We start from the raw sequence: 24,366 nt of genomic DNA on the forward strand, positions 1-24,366 counted from the left end.
TGGGATAGTGGTGGGCGCAGAGTGGGGAGAGCCCAGGGTGTGTGATGGGGTGGGGAGAGACCAGGGACTGGGTAGGAGTGCGATGAGGGAGCCCAGCGACTGTGATGGGAGCAGATGACGGCATGCAATATATACTGTGTATTTGGCATTTCTGGGGGGTCCCGATCTGCCCAAATCTTGCTCAGGGGATCCTGGCCTAAAAAGTTTGAAGACCACTGGTTTAGAGGAAGTCATGTGATTCAGCCAATCTAGGAACCTTTCCGCATCAGCAAGAGAGGACAACCACAATCACATTTGACCAGCAGACTTAAGGATCAAGGCAATCAATCGGTTTTAGAAATATTCATTTTAGGGAGTGACGTCATCCATAATTATCTCCAACAGTCCATTGATTATATGAAATTAACCACTAAAACAAGCTTGGAAATGTCTATTTCAGTTTGAGCACGGCGCTTCTTCAAAGCAAAAGGAGAGTTTTGATTCATAGATCCTGTTTCCCAGTATACGTTTGGGTTCAAATGGGAATCTACATTTGTTTGTTTGTTTATTTCATTTCTATAGCGCACCTGATCCTGAGGTATCTGGGTGCATTAAGGTTACAAGTATTTGTTACAGGCAAAGTGATCATAATACAGTTACAAGTATTTGTTACAGGCAAAGTGGTCATAATACAGTTAGGTCACAGGTAGATTGTTGCAGACATAGGTAATGTAATCAATTCACAGTCGCGAAGTAGTCAAAATACAGTTACATATGTAGCATTGCGAGAAGTGAAGAAGCAGAGGGCGCAGGCAGAAAGGCCTGCCAAAGGTGCCTGTAAGTGCCTGTAGTGGGCAATGGTTGCACTTGTAAGTGTAATAAGGTCAGCACCTCTGATCTCGCTTATTTATACTAAGTAACCAAGAGATGACGTTTCTCCTGAAGTTGGGGAACAGTTGGGTCGTCTTAAGGGCAGGTGGGAGAGTGTTCCACAGTTGGACTGCAATGACTGGGAAACTGCTCCCTCCATATCTTTTTAATTTGTACCTCGGGACCACCAGGCATGACGTGTTGGTCGATCTGGTGACCTGTGTGGATGATCTGATAGTAAACTTTTAAGTGAGGTAAGGTGGGCCTGTATGGATCAGTGATACTTTCCTTTATAGAAAGCCATTTGTACTGTCTTCTTGTTACTGATCTGTGCTGTCTTCTTGGTATATTTAATGCAGCTCTAAGTGCATTATTCTGCATTATTTGCAGTTTGTTAAGCACAAATTTACTGGCGCCCAGATCGAGACCGTTACAGTAGTCCAATTTGGACAGTATGAGTGCTCTGGACAGGATGAGGCAACTTTCTGTTGAGAGCAGTGGTCTACAGGCCCTTATTAGTTTACCCATATAGGCGGTGGCTGAGGCAGTCAAGTTAACTTGTTTATTTAAGTTAGATGTGGTGTTCAGATAGAAACCTAGTGTTTTTACATTTTTGGCCACTAGGATGCTATTCCCATCTATATTAAAAGAGGCATAGTTAGGGCTCATCGTGTTTATGTTGGCTGGAGAACCTACCAACAGGAGTTCGTTTTATCATCATTCAGGCAGAGGCCAGGAGTGGCCATCCATGCCTGAATGATTTAGTAAATTTCGTTCACAAGCTGTACATCCGTGCCGTAGATGCCTGTTAAAGGAATGAGGATCTGGGTGTCATCTGCGTAATTCGTATAGGTGACACCCAGACGGTCCAGTTCATCAAACAGTGTCTTTGTAAAGATAGTATATAGGGAAGGAGACACACACGAGCCCTGTGGCACTCCAAATGTGATAGGTATTGGGTCAGCTGATGCATATGGTGAGAAGACTTGCATGGTCCTATTGTTTAGGAATAATTGAATCCAAGTAATTGCTGTTTGAGAGAAGTGGCCTGCTGTGGCGAGGAGATCACAAAGTACTCTGTGATCGACCAGATCAAAGGCCGCCTATAAGTCCCTCTGATATTGGGCAACCCCGCTGATCAGAGGTTGATAAATTGAGTACGATTTATATTGGTAATTTTAGCAGGTAATATTACAGCACTTAACAGCATGGGAAATCCATCAAGAAAGACTATATAAAAATGGGATATTATTATTATTATTTTTATTACTACAACTATGAAAAATGAAGTGCAGAGGTCAGCTCGAATGCAGGGAAAGTGATTGGTTATGTAATAAGGGGAAAAGGAATACCAAGAAAGTGGGAAAGGGATTTTATTATGTACTCGTTCTCATACCCCCATTGTAAGACCATGACTATGCAAGAGGTTCCAGGTAGGTAACAGAGCAATATCATTTAACAATATGATCCTTCCCTACATCAGGCAAGATTTGATATCCCTTTTTTCAATATCCGTAGAATCTTTACATGGTGGTTGCTCGATTTCCCAGTAAACAATATCGATCAATGGAAAAATAAGACCTTGACTGCTGGATGGAAAGGTTCGGAGGGTTGAATGAGTGCTTAATGTGATAAGTTCTCGTTCTGAATCCAATAGGCCAATGCTGCCTGAGTATCCTGCACTGCCTAATTGAGGCACTGCTTTTCCGCTAGAGGAAGGCACCACTGCACAGGTCTTGCGTGGATTTAGGAGCTGCTCTGCCCAAAGAGGAAAAAGCTGTCCAGATGGAAAACCCTATAATGTCTTCACCAGAGGTGGCTGGTGATTTCTTTTTCTGGAGGGTTATGATTGTATGCAGCGAATATAATGGAGCGACCAAACGCAGCGAGGGAGCCTGATGTGACACACAAATAATAATAATAATACATTTCTTATAGAACGCTACACACCCATAGGTCTCAGAGTGCTGAAATAATAGAAGACATTACTATCCCACAGAAGGATGAAACGCTGAGATGACCCTGCCAGGATTTGAACCTGCCGAAGCAGGCTGCGCACAGATATCAGGGGCGAGTGCTTAGCTGTGCTATTTGACTGGCAAATAATGTATGGCCAAACTGGAGCCATGATTGTAAGCCAGTCTATCTGGGGCGAGTGCTTAGCTGTGCTATCTGACCGGCAAAGAATGTATGGCCAAACTTGAGCCATGATTGTAAGCCAGTCTAGCCAGGTAACAACACTGATCATGTTTGCTTTACTCTTGATGCCAAGTAAAATGTAACAAATGACATGCCACAGTAAGAAAGTAAATGCAGACTGGCAATACTAACGTAGGGCAGTCTACCCACGTAATAACACTTATCATGCTTGCTTTACCCTTGACGGCAAGTAAAAAATGCCATGCTACATTAATCTGTATATACTTTCTCAATGTGCATGGCATTTTTCACTTGGCATCAGGTTAATCAAACATGATAAGCGTTATTGCGTAGCTAGACGAGCTTACATTTAATGTAGGCCAGCCTGGTCAGAAAGTAACTATTTATTTATTTATTTTTTAAATACATTCTGTTTATGTTCCTCAAGAATGGTCAAATACGAAACATATGACAGCAGGAGGAGGAATACCGCTTGTAAAATTACATCCATTTTACCCTGCAAAACTACCCCCCAAATAATATGCAGTCATGTCTCAGATCACATAGCAGCTAACAGCCAAAACAGAAACTTAAACATTTGTGAGTTGATTGAGACCATCTTGACCCCCGTAACTTATGCAGAATCAGAAAAACACGAGCATGGCCGTGGGATCTGCACCCTCACTCTGATGCAAGGAAAAGCGTCCATCCGCTCATGTCAACACCTAGGCCATCATGTCACCCCTCACTCCACCTCACTCGCTAGACGTCGCCTGCCCCTCTCGTCCCCGTCACCCGGTACAGCTGTACCACTCCTCTGTCCCCATCCGTATCCTACCCCCGCTGTATATCTGTTCTGTTGTTACCACTGAAAAGTGCGGTGTTATGCATCTGTAATGTTGTAGACCCCTGTAAAGCGCTCTGTTGTGTATCTGTATTGGTGTATATATCTGTAAAGCGCTCTGTTGCTTCTCGAAGCTAGGTCCATGCTCAGTAAATACCATAATAACAATAATAATGTTCTGCCCCACCCCCTGCCCACTAGGCAGGTAACTAACAATATGGTGCTAACAAATCCATCATGCACTCATGTCATGTTTACGGCGGCTTGTCGTCCGATAGATAAAATAGAGACTGTGTTAACACGTTCCATTCAAGTATAGTGTTGCTTTCACCATCTGCGTGTGTATGTGCATGTTTATACCAACTTGTTATCTCCGCCAATACCCATTTTTTCAAGTTCCCCGCCATGATGCCACATCTGGGCCCCACAGATTCTTCCAGGCCATCGCAATTCTGCGCTTCTCCAGAATGCATACTACATCCATAAATTATGTGTTTATTGTTTTGGGGTCTCAGGTATAATCCCAGCAGGTAGTACTCTGGTGACCACACAAAGTTAGCAATTCCTACACCACTTAATTTCTGGCGTATTGTGACCCAATAGGACTGTATGACGTAGCATACCCAAAATTCATGTACAAGATTTGCTTTTTCATAATTCCATCTCCTACAGTTTGCCAACATTGTAGGTGAAAACATTGCCTATGGAGTACATTCAGTTGTGCAAGTGTGTGCTGTGCATTCCTGGAAACTTTCTCCACATAAAGTGAGGCGCTATCCCATTTCCCTTCCTCCAGACTCATACCCAGATCTTTCTCCCGTCTGCCTTAGCCCTGAGCATACTAGTGTGTTATTTCCCGAAATCTTCTGTGTAATTGTATAATCGGTTTCCTGACATCAGTTATCAAGTACATAAGTGCCACAGTGGCGTCTAGTTGTGGTTCAGTGATGAATCAATGGAATTCGTCGCTTCTCCTGAAGGGGAAGCCCATTCCTGTGAAGCTAGGGTGGTGAAGCTGCTCTGCAATACCTTCCCTAGGGGTAGAGGAAAGTGGGACCTCACTGGGAGAGACTCCCCCTTAGGGGACAAGGACTCCTGTTACCATAAGGAACTCCCTCAAGCTGGATGTACCATGGCCTACATGAGATGGTTTAAGACTCAAGTAAATATGAACTTTCAAGACTAGGGCGAAGAAACTCCTGAGGAATAGCATTATCTTGTGGGAAAATCTCCTTTCCCTGTAAATCAAGTCATCCACTTCAGTGGGACGAGTATGTTAAAGCTTGTACAGCCGCAGAGGGCTGCGAGAGAAGCAGGAGAAGAGAACGAGGGTCGTAGATGCAGAGTGTGGGAGGTCCCAAGCTGCGCAACACTGGACAAGCACAAAGAGCAGGTGAGCCAGGAGTTTCAAACTCGCTTGCAGCTGCTAGCCAGCATGCCAAAGTCACGGCAGGCCCAGGAAGCCAACAGGGTGGAAGCCCAAAGCCAAGAAGAGGTGGTGACGAGACCACAGAAACAGATCGTGGTGGAGCTTTGGTCTGAAAAGCGTACTGAGACTGCCAAACACCCAGGACCAGAATTGATCAGTGAGTGCTGTCAAGAACAGACATGCAGAGCGAAGGAGAGAGAGATCGACGACCTGAACGCTGGGGAGAAGTTGGCATCTGCGATACCTAGAGAGAAATAGAGACCCCGAATCCAAAGCCTTTACAACAGCCTTCTCCTTCAAGAACAAAGGTAACCGGGAGATGGCGGTGTGGGGAGACTTGAGAAGATCATTATATCATTCTGCTGACTCATCACAGAAAAAGACATGAAACAGAGTTAGCCTTGAAAGCAAATGGATACAAAGATTGCGAGTCAAGAGAAAATCATTATAATACAGAGCTAACTTGTGTGAGGAAGGCATGGTATCACAAGGAGGACGAGGACACAAAAGACACAAATCACCAGTCTTATTTACTTCAAAAGGGGGTTGGAAGAACTCCTATCTTGCCCGAAGACTAAAGATGGGAACACATTCTAAAACAGTCCTAGTCCGTCGCAAGTCCAAGACAATAACTAGAAAAACCTATTGAGTGCCCTCACTCTAATAACATACAAATGAAATAGGGAAATGTAATGCAAATGGAAAATCAGTGGGAAACAAAAGGATATCAGAATAGCACATAAAGATTCTTGCCCACTTTGTATAGCACGTGGGTGGGGTGGAGCACTTGACATATGGGCACACTCTGCTATGCAAGTACACCTTGGGTAGCTGGATCGGCCCTCCAGAGCCTGCTTGGCATTCACATATTCTGTCTCAATGTTTGGGGTTTTTCACCTCTCGGGTCTCCCCCACCCCCCCCCCCCCGAGTCCAGGTCAATCCCCTGCGTTTTGCAGCACCAACACAAAGGTTCCAAAGAAAAGAGTATTTTTAAGTCTCTATAGGCCCTCTACTCCGGGCCCCAGCCGCTCACTTTCAACATCTTTCTTGGTTCCCCTCGCTCAGGCTGAAACCCTTTCAATTTACTTTCTCGGGGTTCCCTTCCCCTTGCTTTATTCTTTAGTGTTTGCTATGCCTTATGGTACTCATATGCTTTTCACACAATTCCAAATATTTGATCACATTCAACAGTTCACACAATCTTCTCACGCTCTCTTCAGCCTTGCTTTGCCTCAATACTTTATCCACAGTTTCTGTACCCTTCTTCACACCCGACCCCTCAGGCTTTCCTTACCCATGTCTTGGCCTCGCCGAGATTGCTAAGTCTCTCAACTTTTGACAGAATCCAACACAGTTTTCATATAACTTTTTCAAACGCAATTATGTAGGCTTCCCTCTGTCGGGCTCAAGCCTGTTTGGTTCGCAAAAGATGTTCACAGTTCAATTCCTTTAGGCTTCCCTCTGTTGGGCTTCAGCCTAAACACAGTGCACAGAGTCTTTCGAATGGGCGTACTTTCGTTTTCCGCCGGACCACTCTGTTACTTTATTTTACAGTTCAATTTCACTTTATTTCAAAAAGAACTTCATGTCTCATAATGCTTTTCATGGGCCTTTTTATTTCCAGCTTTCGTTCTCAAAGTCATTGCTCAGGTTCCTGCTCGAGCCACACAAGCTCACTGGGATTTCCTCCCTCTTGCCATGAGACTCACCCAGTTAGAACTGCTCTGGCAAGCAACTTATCTGGATCTCTCTGGGTCGAGGTCAGGGTCTTCCCACCTGCCCCTCAGGTACCTGGGCTTCCCTTCTTATGAAAAATGAGTATCCCCCTTCTTCTTTCAACACCTTTTCCCATCCTACCACATAGGATATTCCAAAACACTGCCCCACCCCTTTTCCACATGAACACTTTTGCACAACGTGAAAGACAATGGACTAACACCAGGGCCATTTACCTGACATGTCCCAATACCAGGGTCAGGCAAAGTCAGGCAATAGACCACAATCACGCACACCTGACTGCCCTTTCCCTTCCCCACTGGAATAAAAGATGGAGCACAAGAGCACAGTACGAGCAAGGCAGAACACACAATGTGAACGCTAACTCAGCACTGCAGTTCAAGAGGAGGCGAAGCATGGCGAATACCGAGAGGGGGACAAGGAGAGAAGTGACCTTGCCCTTTTTGATCGAGGCCCATGAAACCTCTGCAGACGGAAACATAAGTTTGCGAACAATAGCTAGCATGTGTTGCAGCAGATATCAATGGTATGGGAGACCCTCCTCAACCGATAACCAAGCCGGTGAAGGACGCTGGTCTCGGTGGTTCCAACCTTGACTCCAAGGATAAAGAAAGGCAAGCGGTTCATCACAGCCGGTGAGTCGAGTGGAGGATCGAATGAAACCGAACTGTGTTGAACGAAAAGTAGCCAACGGCTAATTTGAACATTGAAAATATTAATGATACATTGTTAAAAGAAGGGGAAAGCCAGCAACAGAGCAGTACGGCACCACATGGCTGCTCATATAGGAAACTCTGGGCGATTATCCGAAGGTAGAAACTACTGTAACCAGAAAGCCTTTGGAAGAGGTGAAGAATGGTCAAAGTGGTCATACAGGGGTCTTGTAAAATCCTCTGTACCATCGAAAGTCTTTGACCGGCAGATGATTGCAAAAACAAAGGGAAGTGAATCCTGCATGATGTAAATGAGTACATGAACTGTATATTGGAAAAGTCAGCGAGAGTGAACCCGGCAGAGGGAAAACGACAACGAGGGGCAAAGCCCGAAACCTGTTTAAAAAGACATTGGCCCTCATTACGACCCTGGCGTTGGACCATGGTGCTAATAGCACCATGGTCCATGCCGGTAACTCACCGACTCCGCCATGGTGGAATGAGGAATTACCGCCCCATTCCGAAGTTTGCGGGGCGGTAATTCCCCATGCCGCCATGGCCCTTCCCCATTCCCATTTTTGCCCCATAGGGCTCAATGGAAATGGGGAAGGCGCTAAGTACGGTGCCGCAAATTGCGGCACCGTACTTAGCACCAAGGTCCCTTTGCGGGTTGGTTTTTAACGCCTGCAAAAAGCAGACGTTAAAATCGCCAACCCGCAAAGGGACCTCGTAATCAGGCGTTAAGGGGTTAACGGCACCGCCACCTTTTACAGCGCCGTTAACCCCTTAACGCCAGGGTTGTAATGAGGGCCATTAAGATTTGTGAAAGCAAGAAGTATTGCAAGGCAAGGGGAAGGGAAGGTCCCCTTTGTCATTTGGGATTCCAGCCCGGTCGAGGGAGATCCAGGAGTGGAAAGCTATCACTCAAAGTTCACTGAGAGGGTAACTGTCTTTTGAATTTGTTGAATACAATTTCCAAGGGGTCTGCGCCCAGAAGAGGGGGACCCAGAGGGGAAGCCATCACCTAAAGTGTTCGTAGAACAGAACTTTTGTGTGTGTTTGTTGAGAGCATCAGGCCTCGGAGGCGAGAGACTTTTATTGAAAAGAGACTTAACCATCGAAGAACCCGATAGCTGATGCATAACTGTTAGCTCATGCTAGCAAGGCTCGAGTGTGTGCTCTGCTCCAAAGTCCCACCTTGCCCCGTGCTAAAAACGTGAACAAGGGAGACCTCAGGGCAATCACATCCTGACTTATTATTTCAACATTGTTTCCTTTGATTTGATGCCCTATCCCACACTCTTTTTGTAATTAGCTGTAAGGATTTGGTAATAGGTTTTTCTTAGTATAGGCCCTTTTATTTTGACACAACGCCACTAGGACTGTCTTATTTTTCATTTGATGGTCGACGCTTGCTCCCACCTTAGATTTAGGTTTAGTTTAGGTGTTTTTCCACCCTGCATTTATAGTTCAATAAACACCCTTGAACTGTGATCACTTGTGTCTGTCTTTGCTGTTACCACCATGGTTTCCTTACAACTCCCACCCACCTTAGAATTCTATGCCACAATCTCTTCCCCAAGGACAGGAGGTGGGCCTACGAGGGAGTCTTTATCATCCATCCACAGGACCTCCTTAAGTGTAAATCGGTGGATAGTTTTCTGCATCAATGCTGTTTCTATGTTGAGTTCGTCTGAGAGCCACATGGACGTAGACGCAAACTGAATTAGAGCCGCAAGGTAGTATAATTTATAATTTGGGACCTGTTTAAAGGATGCTAAGGCCCAAAGAAGCCCCAAGTCTGAAAACACCAATGGGAACAGGCATGATTTCTCCAGGTTTATAGCTATGCCTGACCATCTGGCAAAATTATCTAGCACCTCAAGGATGTTCTTGGGGTTAACCTGTGGATCCTGAATGTATAAGAGCATATCATCTGCGTACAATGATATCAAATGACATGTTCCACACACCAATAGTCCCACCTCTGGCAACTCACTTCTCAGTCCGCCCAGGGTTGCAATGCCAAGATAAACAGCATCAGCGATAACGGACAACCTTGCCCTGTGCCCTACTTTTGCTCCCAGGAGGTCGAGATAGAATGTCCCATCCTCACTCTGACTCTGGGGCAAGTGTACAACAGCTTACCCATCTCAGTAAGCCTTCCTCAAATCCAAATTCCTGCAATGTGGCATACATCCAATCCCAATTAGAGAATACAACTTCTTGATGGCATCCATGGAGGATACAGTGCAATTCTCATCAAGGGCTGCTGTTCTATCAAAGACATAGTGGAGTAGATGCATGTTTAAAGACGTATAGCTATACGGGACAAACCCTGTTTGGTCCTCCTGTATAAGCGAGGAATTTGCTTAACTTTGTCTATTCGCCAGCAGTGTGAAAATAATCTATGTCTTGATTGAGGGGCCCTATAAGATTCACAAACCTTCTGTGGTTTGCCCTGCTTCAAAATCGGTATTATTATTAATTCCCTCATAGTCAAGGGCAACACTCACCTCTCAAAGGAAGCCTGGTACGTAGGTACGTATTCAGTAGTTTTGGCACCAAGAATTTACAAAATACCTTATAAAAGCCTGCTGGCCGTCCATCCCCTCCCAGCACCTTTTTTGATTTCAGCTTGGTAATTACTGCATGTATCAGTTACTGTGCATCAAGAGTAAAGCAAACATGACAGGTTTTATGAAGTGGCTCGACTGGCATACATTCTATGTAGGCCTGTCTATCCATGTTATAAAACTTCACTTATCATGTTTGCTTTACCCTTGATGCATGGTACTGCGCATCAAGGGAAAACCAAAAATGAATTCCATGGCTCCAGCTGCCCCAACACTAAAATTAGCTCAATTTTGGGGTGGGAGCTGGAACACACATGCTTACAAACAACCCTTTCACCTGTGCATTCACACATCATTCAAACAACTCCTTATGTGCATGCAGAAATAAAAACAACCACACCAATATACATGCGTACATACATACATAAAAAACATACCATACCTGCTTGCATCCTCTACAAACGCTGTGCTGCCATGGGGGATGGGCTGGGCATTCCCTCCTCCCCACAGCATGAGCATGCTGACTGAATGGGCTTCTCTGGCTCCTGTAACCCTTTATCTTGTCTCGTTCTCGTTCTCGTTCTCTCTCTCTCTCTCTCTCTCTCTCTCTCTCTCTCTCTCACAGGTCCCTTTGACACATGGATGGGGCTAGGGTAGTCTTTCCCTCTTCCCCGCCCATTCTCTTTTCTCTTATCCCGCTAATGAGAATGGCCATGGTCAGGCAATTGGACGGAGTGATTCACACCAGTACGAAGGGAGGGACATCAGTGGCTGGAGCTCGGAGCCGGCTGGAGAATAGCAAGCTAGAGAGAGGCGGACTGGAGAGTCAGTAGTGGGAGACATGCTGAATGGAGCAGGGAGAATGTAGCTCTGAGGATGTATAAACAGAAAAGGGAAATAAACAAGAAAAAGGAAACACAATTAAAACATAAATACTATTGAAAGAGGAATATATTTCCAAGAAAAATTCACCCATCTATCTGCCCTGGGGGTGAGGGACAGAAACAGAGGGTGCATATATGTTGTTTGCTCGGTTGAAGTGTACATATCTGGAGAAGAACATTCTATGTGATATATACATGGCTGCTTACTGTTGAGCTGACCTGATCAAACAGGTTATTCCAAGGTACCAGTGAGGGATTGCTACCATTACATCGTCTACATCTCCGAATATGAAATGCAGAGATGATGTGGCTCACTCCAGTCCATGAAAGGCAAGACATAATCTGATTTTTGCTTCACGTTCTGATGAAGGTCTAAAAAGAGAGGGACATGATTGTTAGTCCCATGACCGAAACACGTGTCGACTATATAAATTGTTTGGAATTGTAACAAACTGCAAATGACACCAGTATCAAGGATAGGGTCAAAATATGTTGTATGAGTACTTGTCAAACAAATGTGTAATATGATGTTTTGTCTACACAAAAAGATAGAAAGCCATTGCTGATAAGGGTGTGAGTGAATGGCAGAGACTATTTGATTGAGAGCCTGACTGTGTATAACTGTGATTGAAATATTGATTTTATGTGATTTGGTATGTATTATTATTATAATTCACATAACATATATACATTTTGTATTGACTGAATAAAATTTGTATATAATGTATTGAGTTGGAAAGTCTTGTCATCCTCTATCTACTGGTCCACCTTATTATTCTTACTGTTTAAGAGCCAGAACAATACAGAAAGTGTAACATGGTGCCTAGGGGTATCAGTTGTGTGACCTGTAATGGGTGGACCATGTGATCTGACAACTGCGCCTATACCGAGTGCCCCCTGTTTGGAAAGAGCCAATGAAAGTGTACATAAAAAAGCTTAAGTTTTGCAATAGTCGCTTATGTGATTTTGAAGTGAATAAACAGAGCAATCTATGTGTACTAGTGAAAGGTACTGCTGACAAAAGAGATGGGAAGTATCCCAAGGAACTGTGTTGTTTTGAAAAGCTGTAAGATTTGAACTCTTGGTCAAGGGAATCCCGATACATTGTGAACTGGTTTGAACTTGGGGAAGTGGAAGCTGATTACAAGCTAAGAGCTGGAAGAAGCTCAGAACTTTATTTTGACCACTATTCATTTTGAGGCTGACATCCCTACACATTGTATACAGTTAGTTGTGAGGGCAAGTATAGGTTTTGGACACAGACAGACTTTTGATTCGGACTTCCAGGCTCAGACTATCCTTAGTTTTCTTTAGGTATTGAAAACCCACCTTAGCATAGGGCAAGTTAGGCCTTACTCCACCCTGACTTATTAGTTAATAAAGTCTTTTGAGAATTAATCTTCAAGCTGTTGTCTGTGTCTTACTTCATGATGCCTTCACACAATGAAGCGAGAGGGCCGTTTTGGCAGCCATAGTACATAGTAGCATGACCCCTCCCCCTGCATGCAGCACTGCATCATGGTGCTTAGTTGGTTTGCAGATGGTATAATGGATGGGAGATTCAAGATAAGATGCATTCCAAATGATAGAGGCAGACTGCTGCATCTCAGGGAAACCCCTGTGCTTGCCATTGAAAATGAACCAGATGCGGAAAGCATAGAATGCGCTGAGTCCACGGTAGATAATGGTGTCCGGTGGCTAGGGGGTCGAGTGTGTCTGTGCATTTGTGTGTGTATATGTGATCCTATTTTTGTTTTCTCCCTCGACGTCTCCATTAGCTCCCCCCTGCCATGGCCGTTTGTAGGTGTTCTGCCCAGCACTAATCCCCCCGATTGTTGATGACCTTCTCCCCGATACGTCTGGTCTCCCACCCCATCTTCAGTGTGCCACTCTGCCGCATCACTTGCACTTCTTCTGAGGGATGCCATAATATGTTTTGTTGTGGATATTTCAGAGGCATATGAATTCCCAGCTAATATTTAACTTCAATTGTATCCAAATATAATTTGACTTTTATATACTACTTTCCGTTGTTGATAACTGATAAAAAGCATTAATACCTACTCCTTGTGCCATATCATTCCCTCTTTTTTGGCTGAAGCCAGAGTACCACCAGTTTATTCACTTCCACCACTGAGTGTAAACCGCCATTCCGGGCACATTGTTTGTTGGATGTTTGTAGCCTCTACCTGCTACCCATCTGCCTCTACCTGCTACCATCCATATCTACTCCATTTTACATGAGGACAAAAACGGATTATAAAAAACCTCACTTACCTCGGTCGATACCCTGCAGTGTGAATGGAGATGAAGACCGCTCAGCTGGCCGTACCAGTCACTGGTTGTGGGCCGCTGTCGGCTGGCACAGCGCCCCTTGACCATGTCTGTGGTTTAGTAGCACCACTGCATGATTGTTTCCTAAATAGATTGTAAGTTCATTTTATAATTTGGAAGTGAATAGTTTTACCAGCTGCAATAGATTAGTTGACCATCTTGTGTTTTTTCTTTTTTCAGGAGCCTCCGAGGAATGAAGAGATTCCAGCAAGATGCCCTATCCTCCACCAACCAGAGGTGGCGTCCCACACCCCAGGCACAGGGAATGATTCGGAAGGCTCAGACTCGCACTTACAGGTACATGCAGGGTGGTGTGCTCGGGTGCGCCGGTTAAGCCACATCATGGTCAGCCATCCGATTCATTTGTATTTGCTCAACAAAAATCATTGTACATACAAAAAAGATAAGTATGTTAAATACAAGAATAAAATAATCTGCATGCCAGTCGTTATTCAGCAATTAAAAAAGAAAGGTAAAACAACCTTATTGATTAATGCCTAGTGGAAAACCGTGAAATAAATGCATACCATTTTTTCACCGCTGATGACTGATAGATACATCATCCCTTTTCCCAAGAGCCGGTCTATTTACCTATGTATGGTAATCAGAAATAAAATGTTATATTGCATTAATACCTCTTTGGAAACTTTGACAACAATTTAAGCGCATGGGTTAGATACAAGTTACTGTGCGCTATTTTCCATTATCCAGAATTTTTCTGATTGCTGGCAGCGAAGAATCTCAAAACAATGAGCCCACCCAAAGGTTCATATGACATCAGATTAACACAAAAGATGTTAAGAGATAATATTCGTGCTCAGAAAGTCTGTATTCATTGATGTGTTTTTTTTGACACAATTGAAAGTTCTTAGATCAAAGAAATGGTTTCTTGATCTCCAAAATCAAAATTCTGTTTATTCTGTGTTTTTCATAAAGCAAAAACAGCCGACACGTGTTTCTACCAGCTCGGTCGTTCTCAAGGCCCAAACTTGAGATGACTCTTCTAAAATCTTTGTCATTAGTCCGTGGTGTGTAGCTTATCTTGGAACTATTTCACCCGTTGTTCCAACAAGTGTCCCATCATTTGTATATAGCCGTCCTGATCTGTCGGTCCTGTTCTTCTACAATATTCCTTTCCGGGGTTGAATCCCTCTGCAAATCCCTGCCTCTGATGGCGTGTTTATCCAAAGAACGGTCCCTGTTCATGAAATGAAGTGGCCTGGATCTGGGACCAGGAATCACATCCGGTTGAGCTATGGGCTCGATAAATGCCAGTCGAGCATTCTGAGAAGTCAGCACCAGTGTAGAGCTCTAGGACTTCAAGTGTGCTCCTCAAGAGCCAAATCCACACCATGTTTTCAGATTAGCCATTCCCAATACATGTGAGCCAAAGGAATCTAAATGGGGGGCTATTTACATAGTCAGTGATTAGTCTGAAAACCTGGTGTGGCTTGGGGCTCAAGAGGACAGGGCTTTCAAACCCCTTATTTAGGTAATTTACTGCCTAGATTGTTGCTTTTCAATGTATAAGTGCTGGTGATCTCCAGGTTACTTGGTAGGCACCCGTGCATTGGTAGCGCACACCGTGCGGCTCCTTTGGTAAATGTGATTCCATAGAAGTCATCAGTTGTTGCACCCAGAAGAAGAAGGGTCCACATCGAAGCACCAAATATAACTTTGTACTGCAATTTAAAGCTCATCCTGTTAACATGATGTTAAAATTGTTTCTAGCGCCAACAAAGGGGTGGGTTTATTCAGAGCCCGTGTATGGGGATTCTGCGAGGTGGACACGATTGAATGAGGGGAGTATAGATGGTGTTAGACATCTGGGGGTACCAGATTCCTCCCCCGACTCACCATCAGGAATGGGGTTCAATTTGATCATTTTAATCTAGCGCCCGTTTCCTTGTTTTTAAATTCTATTTCCAATAAGGAGTGCGTTTTACCCCAAATGACTAAGAAGGGTGCTGTACAACGGGAAAGGGTAAATAAGAGCTACTCAAGGTCAATGAAGCCAGTGATGTAAAGGAATTCGTTTGCCGGATTCTCCTTCCGCGTAGCGTGCAACCTATGCTAGTCGCTTCATTGCTCGAACACATGCCTGCTTTAAGAGAACAGGGTGAGAATGTCAACCTTCGGAATAGTCTTCATACTTGTATCACAACTCAGAGTGGCCCACACCCCTACCTGAGATGGTGCCATTGCTTTAAACATTGTGCTTCTGTTACAAGAGCCCATTTTAATCTTTACATTTGAATTCATCAGTAAGAAAATGGCTATATTATGCCCTAGCTGCTTAATCAATCTTACTTATTTTGCCTGTTATAAAAAGACCTAAGATTGATTGTTTTTTTTAAACCTTCATTTTGGGAAGCCAGCATAGGTTGTTACCAGCATTATTAGCATAATTGACCTAAAAACATTTGATCAATTTCTTTTGACCTTTTTTCGGTCAAATTTAATTAAATACATATATATGGGGGTGGGTAAGGGTATAGATTAGGTTGAGGGGAAGTTGGGGGTTGGAGGGGTCTCCCCCTGAATTTTAGACGAAAGAAAAGGTCAAATAAATTCCATCAAATGTGATTAGGTCAAATGTTTTAGGTCAAATAGACCCAAACCTTACCAGCAAGCTGTGTACTATCGTTTAAGTGCCTCATTGGATCACTGTGCATGGTCTTCAAACCTTTATGTCAAAAGGCAATGAGCATTTGGAGATTTAAATAATTCATTGTTTTTGGAATTGAGCAAAAGGAAAGGATACGTTTGATAAGAGATGCATTTCTTGATCACAGTAACGTGAATTTCCTGATGTGTTTCAATTGGGATATTTGCTATTAATGTTTTTATTGTGTTTTTTTAATGGAATGTGTATTTGTACTGAACATTAATGGGGATTGTGTTTTCCGAATAAAGATTGACCGGCTGGCTGACTTGGTTGCAAAAGGCAGTGCGCTTCGATGACAGTTCCCTCATTATCATGTGATAATTTCCAGGGTAATCAGGAAATCACGTTTCAAGAGGCTCTGCAGCGAATTAAAAAATTAAATACAAAATCAATCGCACTTCTGTCTGCACCTCTATTAGATGGCAAAAAAACTGGGACACCACATCAGCATGGAAAATGGGTTTATTTGACATTAAAAGGCTTTCTGATGGCTTCTTAAATCAGGAAATTGAAGCCCTGCCAGGGGGTGGCAGGGCCTGGGAAAGGAATTGGTCAAACTAAGGAAAGTTACACACCGTAACACACTCACATGTTCATTTCCTAATGCATGGTTGGGTGCCATCCTTTGAAAAGTGGCTTATTTGAAGATGTTTACGAGCGCTTTTTCATCATTATACGTTTGTTAGTGTCTATGTCCAGTATTCCCAATAAAGGGAGATTCCAGTATGGCCCATTGGAACAATATGGCCCGATTGTGGTATAGCCAGTAAGCACAGTAAGTGCAATTTGCATTATGTCATTCCAGCACAGTGATGTCAGATTTGTGTATGGCTAGATAGCACATTAAGGACAACTTCTGTTATGCCCTTTCAGCACAGTAAGGTCAGATTCGTGTATGGCTAGATAGCACATTAAGGACAACTACTGCTATGCCCTGCTAGCACCGTAAGGTCATATTTTAGTATACACAAAAGGTAGCAGGCGCACCTCTCTCAAAAGAACTGTGCTCAGAGAGGTACAGCTTCACCTCACTGATGAGGCCCAACAAGGCTGAAACATGTGTATGGGGTTGCTTTTGGTACTCTTGTTCAGATAGGAATTGCCATAGCATTTTGGTGCTGGACTGCCCATGTGGGCGGGACAAAGACTGATATGCAAATAGATATTTACCATCTGTGAAAGGTACAGTGAGCAAAAAGCAGGTGGCTGCAAACTCTCAAATTGGTTAATAACCACTGAACAGGTTATCATGCCGTGTTCTTTCGGGAGAGGGGCGCCTGCTACCTCTTTTGTATTTTTGGAAGGAACTTGGGGTTGGTCGCCCTGAGTTACCTGGGGGCAACCAGACGTGGACTCCCTGCTCACTGTGCTCAGAGAGGCACAGCTTCACCTCACTGATGAAGCCCAACAAGGCTGAAACATGTGTATGGGGTTGCTGTTGGTACTCTTGTTCTGAAAGGAATTGCCATAGCATTTAGGTGCTGGACTGCCAATGTGGGCGGGACAAAGACTGATATGCAAATTAATATTTACCATCTGTGAAAGGTACAGTGAGCAAAAAGCAGATGGCTTCAAACTCTCAAAGTGGTTAATAACCACTGAACAGGTTATCATGCCGTGTTCTTTCGAGAGAGGGGCGCCTGCTACATTTTTGCATATTTTAGTATGGCTAGATAGCACATTAAGGACAACTTCTGTTATGCCCTTTAAGCACAGTAAGGCCCCACTGTAGTATGGTCAGATAGCATATTATGGACAGCCTCTGTTATGCCCTTTTAGCACAGCAAGGTCATATTCCACTATGCACAGTTAGCACAGTAAATAAACACAGTGCCGGCGTCTGGTCAGCGCTGTCAGTCAGTGCTGTATTTTGGGCCTGAAACCAACAAATCAGTGCCCGATGGCCGGCCGGCTGGTGCACCTCCTAATTATACTAATGTATCTGAACAGCCTGGATTGTGCCTCGCACCTACTGTTGCCCATTATTAAATACAGAGCACCCCTGTACCTCTTTGCAAGTTGCCGCATAGGCTCTTGGTGCGCCGTGCATTGACACAATGTATTAAATGTGGCCCCTGGCAGGGGTTCACAGATGATGCCGCCAACTCTGATTGCGCTGGGTCGGATTGGCCCCTCGAAATCGTCCCTGGGGTGTGGGGGCCGGTTTCTGGCCATGCCAGGGCCAGTTTGGAAGAAAAAGAAATTGAAAACAAAAATACTTTTGTTTCAAATGTTTTTTTTTTTCAAAAAGCCTTTCATCCTAATTAGTTCGATAAATGAGTACCGGTTGGGTGATATTGTATGTATATTTGTTCTATAAAAAAAAAGAGCTTAAGCGTAAGTGCTATACAATAACGTTATCATTTGGCCTTGGACGTCTGCTTGGATTCACAGTAATTTAGTGTACTTAGGAACAGTGCTATTTGATGCCACTTCCTGTTTTGTCAAGGGGTGAAGAAAGTTTGTGTTTCATCCCTTCCTGGGATGTCACTTTGGTGTGGGGTCAAATGACATCACTTCCGGTGATGTCATCAGAGGTCAAGGGTCGTGAGGTGAGGGGTGGGCAACTTTTTTGAGGCGAGGGGTGGGCCACTTTTTTTGGGTGACCAGGCCTATTTCTTGTCCCAGACCGACTGAAAGGAAGAAGGATTACTCTACAAAACTGTCTTTATAGTAAAATCTGGCAATGGTAGTTTTTGATCCGATTTTTTAAAGTGAAAGATACACCTCACCAAGGAAGCACTGTGCCGCGCAAGATTAAGCGCCGATTTAAGCACACGCAGCTTTTATGGACTGTTGCAAGATACGTCTATTGTACTGAACGGCACATTGCACTTTTTTTGGCACGTAAGCACTTTTCCACTCGGATATTTGTGGCATATAGCACCTCCTTAGTTTAATATTATGGTATAAAACGGACTTTGTATTCTTGCTGCATGAGTTTTCCAGTGCCAGGATTAAACACAGTCTATTCTTTGAATGATGTATGTATTGTTCTACATTTCAATTTGAAGAGTATAACATGGATTTGTTTTGAGAATTTATTTGGGGCTACGATTTTGTTTTTTTCAAAGTTATTTTATGATTTATATGTATACATTTGGTGAGGTATCATGTGCATGTCTTTTCATTGGTACATAATGAAGAGCACCAAAAACAAAACAAAAAAGAAGGGGGGTTGGGGGGGGGGGGCGTGCAAAGCAGACAAGGAACCGGCATTGACAAAGCCCAGTAGGCGTGGCTGATGGACAGCCATTAAATAAGCACTTGCCCGCCTTGGCTCTTCTGGAGGAGTTGGGGGGCGGGGTGTCTTGGTTAGCAAGCTACTCCTCAGTCTCCTGATTCCCCATATAGGTGATCCAGGCTGGGGAATGCTAGTTCTGTTTTCATCTCAACAACGTCCCGGTCTAGTGGCTCAGTACTTGCACTTACCCAGGAGTCTCTGGTCTATGTGCTGCCTCGCTGTTTCCTCCCCTTTAATGATGAGCAGAGGGGTTGGACAGCTGTTGAATGGCTCTCCCTGATAGGTTGATTTAAAGGCGGGGTGGGCGGGGTCAAGTGTTGAAGACTTGCATCAGTGGCTGCTGCTCACTTACCAGTCACCTCAGTTTGCTCTGCCCTGTGGCACGCACAAGTGCATTAAGGGTGCACACTTCTTGGGGTTCCAGGGCGAGTGTTGCTGACAGTTGGAACTCGGAGATTGCAGAAGGAAACATCTACCGCCATTTTTTTAAACTCCCTTCTGTTCGGGAAACACGAGTCCCAATAAGTGCATATTGTGGCGTAAAGTATGGCCTCGCCTAGTGTTGGGCTGACCTCGGCCACCACTTCAAAGACGATGGAGTGTCTTCAGTTACATGAATCAAGTTTCAACTTCAATGGAATATCCACTGTTGAAGAATTGAAACATGAAGAATTGGCTCACACTCAACAATGACCACTAATAGTGCACTGACCTGACCTGTACATATGTCATATTTTTGCTCCCATTGTATTTATTTGTGTCTCTCCTGCCATTTCACCATGCTGCCTGACACTGTGAATAGCTTTGTAACTTTTTCTGTATACTGTTCATAATTGCTGTGCCTCCTCTTCTGCCTGTGTAACTAAGAAACTGCATAATCCTGTAGTGCACCCAGATACCTGCGGGTGAGGCGCGCATTATAAATAAACAAAACAAAACACTAAACAGATACGAAACATATTATGCAATTAAAAAGCCCAATCACATACTCCCAGAATAATAAAACAGAAGGCCTCCATTTTGAGAGGCTTCAACGCATATTTGATAAGATGCATGTATACATCAAAATACTGCAAGACAATACATAAATAAAATGTGCAAACCAGATGCGCTATGAATTGTGGGAAAAGATGGCAATATTATATATCTCCACTATTAAAAGATTGCATACAATTTCCCAAAATACAGGTATCAGCAATAAAACATGTGTTCAACAAACATTGAACATGTAACTGGCCGTGACACAGAATAAGAACCAGCCCTTGAATGTCAAGTAGTCTTACTCGCCAGCATTCCTTTCCTGGTCCTTGTAGCGCATATTTTTTTATTTTTTATTTTTTTTTATTTTGATACAGCTGAATAAATCAACTTTTCAAAAATAAGAACAAATTCAACAATGCATCACATATTTACATCTCAGTGAAAAGGAAAAATAAAAGAATAACATTAATTATTTAAAAAATAAAAAAACATTTACAAAATGTTTAAAAAAATTAAAATAAGACTATACATGTCTCAATACCCAATTATACATTTGGCTTTGGACACTTTACAAATTGTGCTCAAAAGGTAATTACATCTTAATTTCCACAGGGAGGATCACGTCAAGAAATTGAACTAACGCTTTGATCACAGGAAATTTCATATCTGCAAATAATAATTTCCAAATTTGATTTGCATCATGTTCACTATACAAATTCAGAATATTGGCAAATAATTTGATTCGTTGCTCATGTAAGTTAACACAGGAGACAATCAAATGCTGCAGAGTCTCCTTTTCTGAAAGCAGCTCACAATAACGGCAATTATTCAAATTGGCTGGGATGATATGGCGCCTTGTAAGCACTTCCCTAGTTAGCCACAGGTTCAGTCTAAATCGTAAAAATGTGTTCCTTATGATTGCTGAGGGCCATTTCAACAAGTAGCCTGCAACTTGGCCCAGCTGTTTATGGCCAAAGTTACTACTGTTGAAATCTTTAAATTTTAAACAAGTTTCACGATTTGATATCCAATCCCATCGATAATACTTTATCTTAGCCCGCACTGGATTTTCAACTAGGAGTGTAACCGTTATGTCAGCCTCAGCCAAGGTATTCATAGCCTGATTACACCATGTAAGCGGAAAGGCATGATTTGATGAAGATAAATAATGTGCAAACGTGCTCAAAATGTTGTTATTTTCTAGCCCTAACAAGCATTTGCGAAAAAAGGAGCATATCCACCACTTAACTCTGGAGGCCAGCGAATTCACGCCTAACTCAAATCGCAGAATAGGCATGGGTGAGCAATTTGGCAGGTGTAGGACTTTTTTTTCCAAAAACAGGCCTCTAATTTATTCCACATTTTATCATTAAGATAGAGTTTCGATTCAGCACCATAGGTCAATATAGGAATTACCTTTTGCTCATAAAAAAGTAATCAATGCTTCAAGGTGAATTTCCCATATTTGTAATACAGAATTCTGGCTTGAGAAATCAAGTTTGAAAGTTTAGATTGCAAATTAATCGGATACAGATTGTCAGTGACTGTGTTCTGTACCATAAGCCCCAAATATTTATATTTCTGAGACAGGTTTCAGTATTTCATTTCGGATAGACCAAGTGTAATTTATGGATTTGTTTTTACTCTGATTTTTACAGATCAAAATCTGTGATTTATCAAGGTTCACAATCAGATGATTGTCCTTAACATAGGTGGATAAAGCAGATAACAAATTTTGCAGCCCCATGGGGGTCTGTGATATTAAAACCAAGTCATCAGCGTAAAGTAGCCACGCTATGCGCTGTCCCCCCAACTCTGGAGCATCAGAGACAACTTGGATGAATGATTTGCCAATATCCAAAATAAATAAATTAAACAAAAATGAAGCCAGAATACAGCCTTGTTTAAGACCCACATATGTACTGAAGGATGAGGAGACAAGAGGCCTTCCATAGTGAGCCTCACGCGCATAGTGGTGTCCGTATGCGACTGGATTATCAAGGCTAGCAATGATTCCGGACACCCTGAGAGTTTTAATTTTTGAAAGATGAGTTCACGATTTATTGAGTGAAATGCTGACCGGAAGTCAATAAAAGCAAAGCACAGGGATTGCTTCCGAAATGCATACTGGGCTTTAAGCATGTTGATAGTTATGGTATTTGGTAGGATACCAAGCCCACTGATAAACCCAGATTGAAATGGATCTCTCTTAAAGTGATTTTTAGACCAGTTGTTCAAATCTCTTAAAATTAAACGGCAAAAGATCTTCCCAGGCACGTCTAACAAGGAGATTGGTCTATAGCTGGCTGGATTAGACCGGTCACCTTTCTTATAGATGGGAATAGTAATAGACTGTTTCCAGGTCAGCGGTATTTTATGATTAATGAGTATATTCATAAACATGGCATATAATATATCCGACCAAATCACTGGGAATTGTTTCAAATGCATATTTGACAGCCCATCTGGACCAGGAGGCCTTGAACAGCTGGCTTTATTGATAAGGAATAATATGTCATCCCTATCATAACTAAGATTGATAATCGGCTGATACAGGGGCTTATGAGTTTTGGAGGCCTCACAGGGTGCATCGTAAAGTTTAGAATAATACTGTACCCAATTATCTTCATTCACATCATTTGTCTGAATAGCAACCTGATGACCTGCAGTTGTTTGATTAATTATTTTCCACAATTCCGCCAAATTTTTACTTGCCAATATTCTCAACATATTGCTGCCATCATTTTGATATAATTTAGCCTGCATACTTCTTACCCAGTTCCTGTACCTAGTTTTAATATGAGTCAGGGCCCTTGCTCGTTTATCACAGGGGAGCCTATTAGGCCTCCCTCTTTAATTTCATGGTCGAATACATGGAGGTGAGGTGTTTGTTTTTGTTTATGAGCAGTGGAGACTGGCTGGAACAACTGCATTAGTTCACGGTATGGTGCTGCTGAACCTTGTTTTTGCATATTATGACACTTTAGCTGAGCATCATAGCAGGATCTGAACGCTTCCAAGGATGGTTCCAACCAAATTAGCCTATTCCTAGCTGTATTTGCAATAATGCAGCCTTTGTGATATTGAGATATTTCTTGAGTCCCATTAATTTGACAAGTCCAGGTCACGTTAAGCATGTTATGATCGCTCGCTTCCGCGTCTATAACTTGAAAAGATTTTACTTTGTTCAGCATGTTTGTATTAACATAAATATAATCGATAATACCATTGCTAGAGGCACGATGCCATGTTTCTCTAGCGGGTATATCCATAGCAGTTGAACCATTTAACATAAACAAATTTCTAGAGTCCACAAGACTTGACCATTTACCAAGGCGACTCATCTCAGACTGTTTTTTTAGTCCTAAGCAATGGAGATTGAAATCTCCAGCTATGATAATAGTATCCACATTGCCATCAAGAATAATGAGATTGAGAGCCTTATTCACAGACTCCAAAAACTTGTCATCTGTAATGCTCGTCGGGTTCCAATAAACGTTAATGAGTGCACAATGCATGTTATGTCCAATAAGTCTCGACATTTGTATGGAAGAATTTGGAAAAAACCATGATTGAACTTTCAAAGCTGAGCTCTGCTTAACAGCTGTTAGCAAACCAGAGGTCGGACGCCCAGAGTTTCCCGAGACAGCTGGTGTGAGGAGGAGATCATAATTATCCCAAGAGGGGGGACATGATAGCCAGGATTCTTGTATTAATATTACATCATGATTTAGTAATGTAATGGCTTGATTATTCATTAAATGTCTGTGCCCTCTGGAATTCCAGCTGATCAAGGAGATTGTGGTTTCATGACAATCCAGATTCTAGCGCTGTGCGTCTTTTTGATTGCAGTTGCATTTAGAAGGACAATTATTTTGATTTTTATTCGATTGTTGGTGTGTGTTTTGTTTTGAGTTTTCTACTGAAGTGCACTCCAGGGAACCCGGACCTGTTGAAACGATAAATCCAAGATCAAAGAGCTGTGACTTTGCTGCCCAGATAGCATTAACTACAACTCTTGAGTTTA

At 43.0% G+C, this 24,366-nt stretch overlaps 1 protein-coding gene across 8 annotated transcripts in view; it reads left to right on the top strand.

The window, feature by feature from the left end:
* ARHGAP27 (Rho GTPase activating protein 27) overlaps positions 1-24,366 on the top strand; it is a 785,924-nt gene that overhangs the window by 285,168 nt on the left and 476,390 nt on the right. For all 8 annotated transcript variants that reach the window (XM_069634066.1, XM_069634072.1, XM_069634069.1 and 5 more), the window contains exon 3: positions 13,627-13,743. In XM_069634066.1, coding sequence (XP_069490167.1) covers positions 13,627-13,743 — 117 coding nt within the window. The remainder of the gene's footprint in view (positions 1-13,626; positions 13,744-24,366) is intronic.

Source organism: Ambystoma mexicanum, chromosome 13 (genome assembly GCF_040938575.1).
Source record: "Ambystoma mexicanum isolate Mex_15411 chromosome 13, UKY_AmexF1_1, whole genome shotgun sequence".
NCBI lineage: Eukaryota > Metazoa > Chordata > Amphibia > Caudata > Ambystomatidae > Ambystoma > Ambystoma mexicanum.